This window comes from Eschscholzia californica, unplaced genomic scaffold, assembly GCF_041429995.1.
Source record: "Eschscholzia californica isolate CP2 unplaced genomic scaffold, dmEscCali1.0.p SCAF_3, whole genome shotgun sequence".
NCBI lineage: Eukaryota > Viridiplantae > Streptophyta > Magnoliopsida > Ranunculales > Papaveraceae > Eschscholzia > Eschscholzia californica.
In genome coordinates, this window is record NW_028238420.1 from 40,076,279 (window position 1) to 40,088,771 (window position 12,493).

Consider the following 12,493-nt stretch of genomic DNA (forward strand, 5'->3'; position numbering starts at 1 on the left):
ATCTCTCTCTCTCAATAAAATATAACAATAAAATTTGTAATATTTGATTGATACAAGTGTCCGTGCTCTAGGGCACGAGATATACCCTAGTAAATAAATAAAACATAATGAATTTAATGAATCATTGGCCCACCATAAAGGTACTAATACTAGTTTTTAGAGGGGTTCAGGTGAATTATATACAGTGAAAGAGAAAGAACAACACTTCCTTAATCTGGTAAGAGAATTTCAGTCGTCTGAACAAACTCCCAAGTGGGGAAGTCTTAGAAGTTGACACTCAAACGCGTCTCCCTCTTTACTTAGTAGTGTTGTTTTAGGAAATTGTACAACCAAGACTGACTCGTCTTTGTTCCAAGTTAACCCCCTCCGCCCATTTATCATCCTCCCTTACGTGTTCATATCTTTCTTTCCAAGAAATACCCTTCTTCACTAGGGGTATTTTTGTCATTGTATCTCAACACTTCATTCATTATCCAACCAACCAAGCAAACTACTATATATATATCTACTACTCCCTCCTTAAGTTTTCCATTCAACATTTCACACTTACAACTGAAACATTCAAACCAACCTTACCTTATCAAGATAGAGAGAGATAAACAAGAAATCTATAGAGAGAAAGAGAGTCATGGTGATGATCATGAAGAGAAGTAGAGAAGAAATGGAAAACAATATAGCTCTAGACATGGCTAAGTACTTAATATTATTATCATCAAGTAATGGTGGTGGAGAAACAGAGGAGAAGAAATTCATCAAGAATGAGTCACTCTCATCCATTAAAGGTGATTCAAATCGAGTTTTCGAGTGCAAAACTTGTAACCGAAAATTTCAATCCTTTCAAGCATTGGGTGGACATAGAGCAAGTCATAAGAAACCAAGAATGATAGATTCATCAGATGATCATCAAAAGTCACAACTAATGAAACCCAAATCTCATGAATGTTCAATTTGTGGTTCAGAATTTCCAATTGGACAAGCTTTAGGAGGTCATATGAGAAGACACAGGGCTGCCATAGTTCATGAAGTATCTGTTTTGAAAAGATCAAATAGTAGTAGAAGAGTTTTGTGTTTAGATTTGAATTTAGCACCACCAGGTAGTGTTGATTATGAGTTATCTGGTATTCCAAATATTGAGATTTCATCACCATCATCACCTAGGAAGATTACAAGTAAACCCATGATTCATTTTTTTATTTGATTATCACTCATGTAATTAATATTTGACCTAGATGTTTTATTTTATTTTGTTTGGATTATTTCATTTGTTGAGTACATACATATATTTTGACATATGAAATATAAACCAAATTGATTTTGTTTTCCTTTTCAAATTATTTCCCCTTACTCTCTACCTTAATATGTTCGTTGTTTTAGAATTCTCTAAAGACTTCGTCTATGGAATTTTGACTAAATCTGGGCAGTTGATAGATGAATATCACAACCGCCACATCAGCTAGGCAACTTCTTTTGTCAAAATCATCTGTGATTCTAGCATTTTTGTAGTTTTTAAGCTTTAGATGTAATTAGTAGCTACATAACTTCTCTATTCGAAGCGGAAAAAATCTAAATTGTGAAATTTGATAACTTTTAACATATATTTTATTTGAAAAAACAATTAAGTTGTATTTTGTCAACCCCTTCACATTTGGAATTTTCATAGTCGTATTTTTCTTTTTATGAGTGACGTATGGTAGATATGGTCATTCGACATAGGATACAAATTGCAAAGAACGTTCTAGACCTTGAATTAGCAAACGTTGTAGAAAAGAAACAAAGAAAAGTTGGCATATTTATGCACATGGAAAAAGCTATAGTAATACTAATTCCTTGTAGTTTACTTGAGGACTAACATAGTTGAATATGTCACATAAGTGAATGTATTGTATATATAGATAATGAATTTTTCCTCCTGTTATACACCAAAATATAGTTAAAATCAGATCTTGGTTAATGAGTCTAGTTTTCAGGAGGCTCCTCTGAGCCCTCCTGTGGTAGTTGTGGTTTCATATCCAATACCTATAATTGTCAATAAAAGAACATATCGGTTATCAATGACCGATATATTATGAACATCTAATTTAATTAAAATAGGAGATCTAATTTAAACAAAACAAAAAAAAAGAAGATATATAAACTCACCTCATGTTTGAAGTAAGAACCTGGTTCCAACTCCCAGTAAACCGGCTTGGGCTTCTTACTAGTAACAATTTGTTCCGAGTTATTAGCACTGATTGGTACCGAACTATCAGCACCAATCGGTTCCGAGTCATCTTCATTGATAGATGGCAAATTATTCTTTCTTTCGTTTGCATTAGAAGAATTAGTAGTAGTAGTTGGTTGGTTAGGGTTCAACCTCCATGGAGTAAGAAAAGAATTATCAACTTGTAAGAATGAAGTCAAACCTGAGTTACCCAAACCATGTTGTGGTGGTGGTAGTGTTGGTGGCGTTTGTGGCGGTAACAATGGTGGTGGTGGTGGTGGTGGTGGTGGTGTTGGTAGTACTCGTGGCAGACACAACACAGGCCGTGGTGATGGAAGATTGTTGTATAAACCAAATAAAGAATAATAACGGAGTTGTTGTTCTTGAAGAGAGAGACGAAGTAGTTGTCTTCGACGTTCTCTTTGTTCTTGAATAGAGAGAAAATATAGTTGTGTTCGAAGTTCTCTTTCATATTCTTCGAATTCAAAATATATGTTTGCATATCTTCGTCTATTGTCGTCCATGGAGGACCAATTATCTGGTACAAAGAAAAAGTAAAACTTAATTAGACCTAGAAGAATTTCTCAATTTTGAAGTAGGTTAGTGTTATTTATTCGAGAGAAACTCTTTTGTTTTTTCACTTTTCCAACTCCAATAAACAGAGTTCAACAAAAAAAAAAAAAAAACTCCAATAAACAGAGGTGTTCCTAAATTTGTAAATACTAGAAAAGCACTTTTTTTTTGGAGAAATACTAGAAAGTACTTTTAATATGCAGGAGACCAGGAAATTTTACTACGTATTTTATAGAAAACCACAAAACATCTATAGGCACTTCCAGGGCCTTCAGATTTCCAAGCTCAATAATCTTTTTTTTTTTTTTTTCAGTTTTTAATTTGGACGCAGAGAGCGTGAAGTTTTAGGGTCACAACAAAGACACCCATTATCTATGCACACACCTTACTTTCTTCCCCAAATTTTGCCGACCGACCACCACTTCTATCCATGGGGCGCGTCGCCTACTAGTAGACTCAACCATGTTGTTGTCCGGGTTAGATTTTTGATATCTTACTTGTAAGGCTCAATCACTACCACAGATAACAAGGATGAAATGGTCTAATGGTTCATTAGGTCATGTTTGTAAACTATGGTTCCTATATAGTCTAAAACTTGGTAAAGAATATGGCGGTGGCTATCGCTCTTTAGAGTTGTTCATACACTACAAACTAAGGGTCAAATCATTTCATCTTTAGTTTTATTATTTTAATTACAATTTTAATTATGTGTGCATCGAGATCAAATCACCGAAATTAAGATATACATTTATCATATTTGCCATATGCATGATGCAAAATAAACTATATTAACAATTAAACAATTATAGTTTATAGAAAAATAATTAAACAATTACATAAATTTATGACTTAAGAACCCAATGGGAGAGTTAGTGAGTGGCATACCTCCAAAGAAGCTAACACTCGGATCTTTAATAAGAAATGCGCCTTAAAACATTTATAATTGATTGAAAAAACAAAGGTTTTCAATAACACTATTCTAATCATACCCTTTTTCGGGAAAAAAATTAAGACACGAAAGAAAAAAGAAATGGTGGGAAATAATCATTTCCCACTTAGACTGATTATGAAAATATCATGTGAATGAACTCTCAATAATGGTTTATAAATTATACTTTCTCAATTTTGATTTAGAAGTCATCATCTAAGTAGCAAGGACCTTCTTTTTATAAAAAATAATTTATATTTTCAATTACATGAAGTAGTTATGATCATTATCACACATAACAATATATAGTTAAAAGTATGAAGCCAAAAGAAAGGAAAATCACCCATTACACATCAATAATCATTATCAATAATAATTCTATGATGTTTTTAATTATTATTTCGATGACAAAATCTATAGTTGCAAAAAAAAAAATTTATTAATTAATGAATTATGCTATTATGGCTAAAAAGTATCAAAATATAAAGAGGCATGAGATAGCTATTAGCTAAATAACTCTTGAACCTTCAACAACAAAAAAAAATAACTCTTGACGGATATTATTACCAATTCTTTTATTTTTGTTACTTTAAGGATATTTAGAGGCCCCAAACCTTGGCTTTCTGTTTTTGAAGGATATCCAGAGGCCCTAAACCTAAGGGTTTAGTTTTAGAGTTAATTCCTATATGGCCCCCTATTTTGTGACCATCTTCCTTTATAGCCCCCAAATTTCTGTAAATTCAAATATGACCCCCTATTTTCATGTAAATGTCATAACTAGCCTTCCCATTAATATATTTTCATAATAAAATTAAAAACAAAATCCTAAATTCCACCTCATTTGCCTCTCCACCACTCATCTCTCTCCACGTCACCTCTCTCTCCAACTCGCCTCTCTCTCTCTCTTCAACTCATCTCTCTCTCTCCAACTCACCACTCTCTACTCCAACTCACCACTCTCTTCTCCGATGAAGGGTTGCCGGTCGGAAAATTTTCCGGCCGACAACCTTCAAATTTAAAAAAAATATATTTTTTTTTCTCTCACCTCTCTCTCTCTAAAAACTCCGGTGAAGGGAGTTTCTCTTCGCCGGAATTCTGGTATGTTGAAGAATACAAAGAAGAGAAAGTGACTCTAGAGAGAGAAAGTGAAAGAGAGAAGGAGTCGTGGCGGAACATAAAGAGGAGGTGTCTGATGTTACGTCTGAATCGTAAATCGATAAGATCATTGAGAAATTTCAAGGCGGCGATTCCTCGTCGTCGTCTTTGTCTGATTCTGATTACGAGAAGTCATCATCATCAACTTCAGCAGCTGTTAAATCTTCTGTTTATCGACTTTTTGGAAGGGAGAAACCTGTTCACAGTATTTTCGGTGGAGGAAAACGTGAGTTTCAATCACTTTTATTATCCTTTTTCCTGGCAATTTTTTGTTTAGGAAGTTAGCTGTATATCATGCCAAAGCCCTAGTTTCTGATTCCGTTTTGTAAATCGCTTAAATATCAATTGGTTGAAGTTAACCCAATTAATAGCAAGAAATTTTTAGATCGGAAAACAGGTCTATCTAATTTTTTCTTCATGAATCTGATATCACATTAATGAGATCTCGATTGTGTAGAAACCCTGATTGTTTTTAGTTAGCTTATTAGCAGTTCTAATTGTTTGTTTCAGCTCCTGATGTATTCTTATGGAGGAACAAGAAAATTTCTGGTGGTGGTCTTGGTGTAGCCACTGCTATCTGGATTCTTTTTGAATTACTTGAATACCATTTTCTTACTTTGATCTGTCATTGCTTAATACTTACCCAAGCAATCTTGTTTCTCTGGTCTAATGCTACTACTTTCATCAACAAGTAAGCAATCAATGATTTGTACCTTTAGTTTTTTGAGTTGATTTTGTTTTGCTATGTGTGTTTAATGTACTTGGGATTTCATCTTTAGGTCTCCACCACACATTCCCAATGTTCATCTTCCGGAGGAGCAATTGCTTCAAGTTGCAGAAGCTCTGAGGATTGAAATTAATCGCGGTCTTTCTGTTCTGCGAGATATTGCATTTGGGTGTGACCTTAAAAAGTTTCTAACTGTATGTTTGGTTCGTACTCATTTTCTCTTAGAAGTTCTAATAGTTTTCAAATCACCTTGTTACCCAAATAGTTAACAAATCACCTTGTTGTTACCCTACTTCTTTGCGTTCTTCAACATACCAGAATTCCGACAAAGGGAAACCCCCTTCGCCGGAGTTTTTAGAGAGAGAAAAAAAATTAAGTTTGAAGGTCGCCGACCTTCATCGGAGAAGAGAGTGGTGAGTTGGAGAGAGAGAGAGAGAGAGAGAGAGAGAGAGAGAGAGAGTGGTGAGTTGGAGAGAGAGAGAGAGAGAGAGAGAGAGAGAGAGAGTGGTGAGTTGGAGAGAGAGAGAGAGAGAGGTGAGTTGGAGAGATAGGTGACGTGGAGAGAGATGAGTGGTGGAGAGGGAAGTGAGGTGGAATTTAGGTTTTGTTTTTTATTTTATTTTGAAAATATATTAATGGGAGGGGTAGTTATGGCATTTACATGAAAATAGGGGGTCATATTTGAATTTACAAAAATTTGGGGGTCATAAAAGAAGCTGGTCACAAAGTAGGGGGCCATATAAGAATTAACTCTTAGTTTTATTAGTTATGGGTACATTATTGCACCACTTAATCATTAATCAGCTCAACAGACTAGATTTGTATTTGAATAAGGAATCTTTCTTTTTGTATAATTAATAATAATGATTAAATTCTCGTTCTCGTGTTGTCCACACATGTATAAGTTGGTATGGTCGTTAGTATCAAGATTAATTTAATTATTTTTCTAATTACGTACTACATCTGATTAGGAGTGTTCCGGTAAATATAGCATAGGTAGTAGTTGGTATGGTCGTTGAGATTCAAATATTGAATAAGATAAGAAATCATTTCAACAAAAAAAAAAAAAAAGAATAAGATAAGAAATTGATGGGTCATAGACTACATGTAGTTATTGAAAAAAAAAATACAATCATCAATTAAGAATCAATGAGTGGATAGTCAGAAGTAAAATCAAATATCTAAATTTACATACGTATAAGAGATCAAAAAGAAAGTTGATCACAAAAGAATTAATCTATTAATTTTTAACGGTCAACTAACTGAACATTTCCAATTAGGAGATAACTTGGTTATAATTATGAATTGGGGATTCTTAGTTTAAATTAAAAAAGTTAATCTATATATTTTTAACGGTCAACTAACTGAACACTAACTGAACAGTTATAATTAAGAGATAACTGGGTTAGATTGGTGAGTGCGAATTAAACTAAAAAAACTCTACAAGGAATACAACCCAACCACAATTGGATCGATGGGGTGTGTATCTAATAAAACTCAAAACATTGTTCGTGCTTGAACTATGAGAGAAATTTTTATTAGGTTTTAATGGTTCTAGAGCGTGGACGTTGCATTTGTTAGAAAAATAAGAAAAAGAAATGGACTCCGGTCACAACATTATTGGTTTAATCTTAACAAAAAAAATATTATTGGTTTAATCACTTTCTTGTATTTGTTTTATTTGTAATAACGGATTAAATTTGGGTTTTAGTCAATATTTGGATAGACATTGACATGAAAACATTTCCCATTTTGGTCAAAAATGTTCAAAATTTAATTATTTACACGAAAAGTCAATAAAAGAAAGTAATTTAGTTTCAGTTCCACCCAAAGTAAGAAGTATTTATAATCATGTCAACTAAATGATGAACGAGTCAAGGGTTCGAGGCACGCTGACAATTAAAAAAAAAAATTATGAACGAGTCATGAGTGGAGAGAACCTAAACATTACATTCTTGGTTGTTAGATGCCCCTTCTTCTATGTGGGACGATTCTCACACGCTACCTCACGTGTGACATTCTTTTGAGTTTATCACGTGTTTTTTCTTTCCGGGTGACGTGGAACACGTGTGGCTTTTAAGCCTGTCATGTGTGGTCCTAGTTCTGATACCATATTAAATTTGTAGTCATCCAACTCAAAACTAATTGGCAATGAGTGAAGATGACCTAAACATTATATGTTTGATTGCTAGATACCCATTCTCCTATGTGGAACTGTTCTTACATTAACATGTTAGATTTTTCTAGTGTTGTTGATTGGTAATTAACCAAAGAAGCTAACAAATTAGTAAAGATTTTTTAAAATGTTAAGTTAGATTTGGTTCCCATTAATGATCAATTGGCTATTTTAGCTTCCATAAATATTCGTGAGTTTGCACCAAAAAAATGATGAAGATAAATATAACAATGAATTTTTTGATGAAAGGCCCAAATTTTGGGCCCAAATACAAAAAAAACCCCAACCGGGATTATTAACCAACCCAAAACCCAATAATCAACTAATATCTCAAATCAAACCCAAATACACATCCCTATGCTCAATCCGGACCCAACTCGTATCTCTAAGACCTAATAGTTTCTTCTAATCCCTCTTTTGCCCTCCTGTATATATCCAACAACTCTCTCCCTTTATAAGAAACATAAACTTTCTCTCTCCTTAATATCTCTCTTTCACAAACTAAATATTTTTCTCTCTCCATAATCTGTTTCACTTTCTCTCTCTACCTAACACAAACCCAAACCCTCTTTTCTCTCTCGAATCTCACCGACCATCATCTTCTTCAATCATCATCTTCATCTCTCTACAGTCATCATCTTCTTCAATCATCATCTTCATCTCTCTACAGTCATCATCTTCTTCAATCATCATCTTCATCTCTCTACAGTCATCATTCTTCAACCCTTTTCATTACCTCTTTCTCTCTCTAATTTTTTTTCCCAGATTCTACATAAACCTAAACCCTCTTCAAGAACATTCATTGTCTTCCTTTATTTTCAATCATCTTCATTCATCATCTTCAATCATCATCTTCAGTCATCATCTTTTTCGTTTGAGCGACCTTCATCATCTTCTTCGTTTGAGCAACCTTCATCATCTTTTATCTTCAATCATCATCTTCTTTAATGGAGGTTAAAAAAAACTTCAAATATGATTTTAGGATGTTTTCATGGTGTTTTCATAGTTTTGTAGAGAGTTAAATATATAGATTTGTAGATCTACTTATTTGAAGCTCCATTGGTGAGGTTGTTCTTGGTTTTAGGGTATTTTCATGGTGTTTTCATGGTGTTTTCATTGTTGTTCCGTACAAATTTGTTAATATTAGCAACCACTTCTCGTTTTATAAGCAACACTTTACAGTTTGTCTAAACATTTTACGGGATGTGTTAACACTATTCCGTACAGTTATGTTAACAGTAGCAACTGGTTCTCGTTTTGTTAAAAACACTTTACAATTTGTATTAACATTTTAAAGGATGTGTGAACATTTTGAAAAATGTTCACCAGAATTTTGTATTAAAGATGTTCAGACCAGTCTAACGTTTTCTAAGCATTTTAAGCAGTGTCCAAACATTTGTTAAATTGCAAAGCAGAATTCAATTTAAAATACCTACACTTCTTCGCTAATGAGAGAACTTTTGATTTTGAAACGGACATACTCCGTTGTTGTGTAATGATGCGTATTTAAACTAACCTAAATAATAGGCTAAAATAAATCCGTATTTTATAATAAAATCCGCAAGTGCACGGGTCTATGTAGTGTAGACCTAGCAAGTACGGGTCGATCCCACGAAGACAAGTTGAAACTATTTTTAATCCTAAACCAGTGAATAAGTAACTTTGAGATTCAGTTTTGATGGTAAAATTAAATAACAAAGCGAAAATAATAAATGATTGAAAGAAAATCAATGCGGAAAAAAAAACTAGAGATTTTGAATCCACTCACGAAATACTTAGAAAGAACATCTAACAAATTAATCGAACACTTATTTTATCACTCAGACTTTAGGATATGAAATATCTAAAGTCCGGAAAATGTTTTCTTTAAAACAGTCTTAGCTTTTTATATCCACTATCGTTTTAACATTTAAAATAGTTTAACTATTACTCATCAAACAAATAAGAATAGACCATCAAAGACTTAATCTAAGCATGATATATCAAATCTAAAAGCATGAGTAATGAAAAATTAATTTAAATAATAAATACCAAGTGGGAATCAATACATGAAGAACAATAGAGTATCGGATTAATTTTATTAGTGTATCTCTAAAAGCAATCTCATGGGTTTCATCATCCTCTCTAGATGGAGGATTAAAAACCCATGTTTACAATGATCATCATGAGGAAGTTAAATACAATAACAGAAATAAAAGAAGGGATTAAGAGAGAAATCACCCAAGAGATTTGCACTTCTTATCTTCTCATCAAATCTTATCGTACCTAAATGCCTTCTTTTCTTCTCTGCCTCCTAGTTCTCTTCAATATTAATTGCTCTCTCAAAACTTCCTAAAAAATTCTCCCACTTCTTCTCTGTTTACTGCCCAAAATTTCCTCCCCTTTTGACCATAAATCGATTGGTATTAATACCCACATAGCTCCCTTCAAACCGGTAAAATCTTTCCCTCTATCTCAACCGTAGTCAGGGACGGAACCAAGATTAATGATCTAGGGGGGCCAACCTAATTGGAATTAGAGAAAAGATTTAAAACAAAGATTTAAATATAAAAAAGTTGCTGCTCCAAGGGATCGAACCTGGGTCAACTAGGTGGTAAGTATATAGTTCTACCAGTGAGCCAACTAAGTTTTGTTGCAATGTGTTGCATATTATTAAAATAATATCATAACTTTTGTGACTTGGGGCTATAATGTAAACCGCTACGGCTAGGTCGAGGGGGGCCATGGCCTCCTTCGGCCTAGCTGTAGTTCCGTCCCTGACCGTAGTCTCTGTAAACCTCAAAAGCCTCCTGTTGACTACTTTGAATTGCATTACCCGGTGGATTTGAGTTTATCAACTCTCAAGTGATAATACAAAGCCCTTGTGGGACCCATTCTTAAAACAACCAAAACCCACATTGAAATTCACCTTTTTAAATTCACCTTTTTGATTTGGTTAAAAGGACGGGTCCCACACATCATTTCCTAACCTTATAATAAAGTGGCCATCACGTGGGCAGTGCCCAACTTGAATTGCCAAATTAATAGTACAGCATCAATATGTGGAATGGTGGATACTTCTCCATTAAGTCCATGCAAAATGATCACTCCTGCGTAACACTCCCCATCAAATGTCTTTGTTGCACAACAACCTCAAAACTAACTTTAGTTGCACGGAATGAACTATTTTTGGTACCAAAGTATACATCAACTTCCCATTTCTATTGGCTTCTTGACATTTTTGTGTTATTCCTGAAAAACTAATTAAATTGATTAGTTTCATCAAAATTAAAGACTAACGAATGTACATTGATGATAAATAAATGAGTTCTAGCGAACTCATCAAACATCCCCAAACTTACATTTTGCTAGTCCCCAAGCAAAACAGAAAAATGAAACTATACCTAATCCACCACTTTCGTAGGGATCACGATTGCACTTAGCACGTGCAACAAGCCGTTAAACCTCTAGGTTACCCTAGAGGACGAGTTGAGTCTCGTGAGGGTTTGCAGTGAATATACCCACAAAATTCAAAAATATCAAAAATCCAGAAGGGTCTAAATATGACATGGACTAAAAACGTTAAGCCGATAGAAATTTACGAAAGTTAATAGAAATGAAATCCAGGTCGGCCAAACCATACAAACGCTAAAAATCCCTTCACTAGTAATCAAGACCTAAAGTGCACGTGACCAGCCAATATGAGTATCATTTCGGTTCTGAAAAGACAAGACCTTGATTACCGTCTCGATACATTTCGCCTCGACTACTGCCTCACGGTCATACACTCAAAAATTAAAGTAACTCAAGAATGGTTCACTCTATGTGTTAGTATGAATATCAAGGAAAACTCAACACATGAAAAAGACGGACTATAATTTTTGTGGACGACTGATCTCAAAGAAGGAAACAACCACTAATATGGAATGGGGAAGCTAACCAACTCTTCTCACCTGATCTACTATCTAACAATGCTTCCTAGAGGTCGATAGACACTAATGATGATGTGACTAGAACACCTGAGAACTCGACGTCTTCAAATCTTCAAAAACTACTTTAAGGGATAAACACTCAAACAAAACTAATCAAACACTTTCTTCTTTTCTCTTTTTTTTTTTTTGCTACTGACTCTGGTAATAAAACTCAAAATGCATAACATGCTTTCTTCACATTATTATTATTTTTTCCTTGGGTAAAATTCTTTCAACTTTGCTTCATGTCTTATTCTCAGGGTTCTAAATGATGAAGTTCCTATCTTCCTATAGTTGACACTGTTTTTAAGTTTCTCAGACTACAAGAGTAAAGTTCGCTTCCTGATGACATCCCTAGTGGTTGTAAAATTTGAACTCAAGAGATCAACTGAGTTCTAATGAATATTGCGAGGTTGAGTAGCTCTTCATTCTACTCAGAATTAGCTCAAAAGAGATCACTCAAAACAAAAAGAAAGGCTCAGAATCTCACATGGGTTAAGTCTCCACTAATGATCGATTAAGTTCTCTTAGAAAAGTCTACTCCTCACCTATCTAATACTCACATGGCTAGTGCACAGACAACTTCAAGACTCGAAATTCATGGAAAAACCTTTAGCAAAAGCATAGTACAACCAACTAGACTCTATTACTATTAACAAGCAAAAACAACTAGACTCACGTTTCTAATCCAAAAATTAAAAATTTTGAACCCTTTTGAATTTTTGAAATAAGGACTAAAAATTCAATCCCCCATCCCCAAACTTAAACCGAACATTGTCCTCAA

The 12,493-nt window shown here is 34.1% G+C and overlaps 1 protein-coding gene and 1 pseudogene across 1 annotated transcript; both read left to right on the forward strand.

Moving 5' to 3' along the window:
• The first annotated feature begins 547 nt into the window (after positions 1-547).
• Positions 548-1,331, forward strand: LOC147550244 (zinc finger protein ZAT12-like). The gene has a single exon (XM_086670129.1). The coding sequence runs from the start codon at positions 629-631 to the stop codon at positions 1,196-1,198; it is 570 nt and encodes a 189-aa protein (XP_086526255.1). The 5' UTR covers positions 548-628; the 3' UTR covers positions 1,199-1,331.
• Positions 1,332-3,304: 1,973 nt separating this feature from the next.
• Positions 3,305-5,852, forward strand: LOC147550245 (reticulon-like protein B4; annotated as a pseudogene).
• Positions 5,853-12,493: the final 6,641 nt, after the last annotated feature.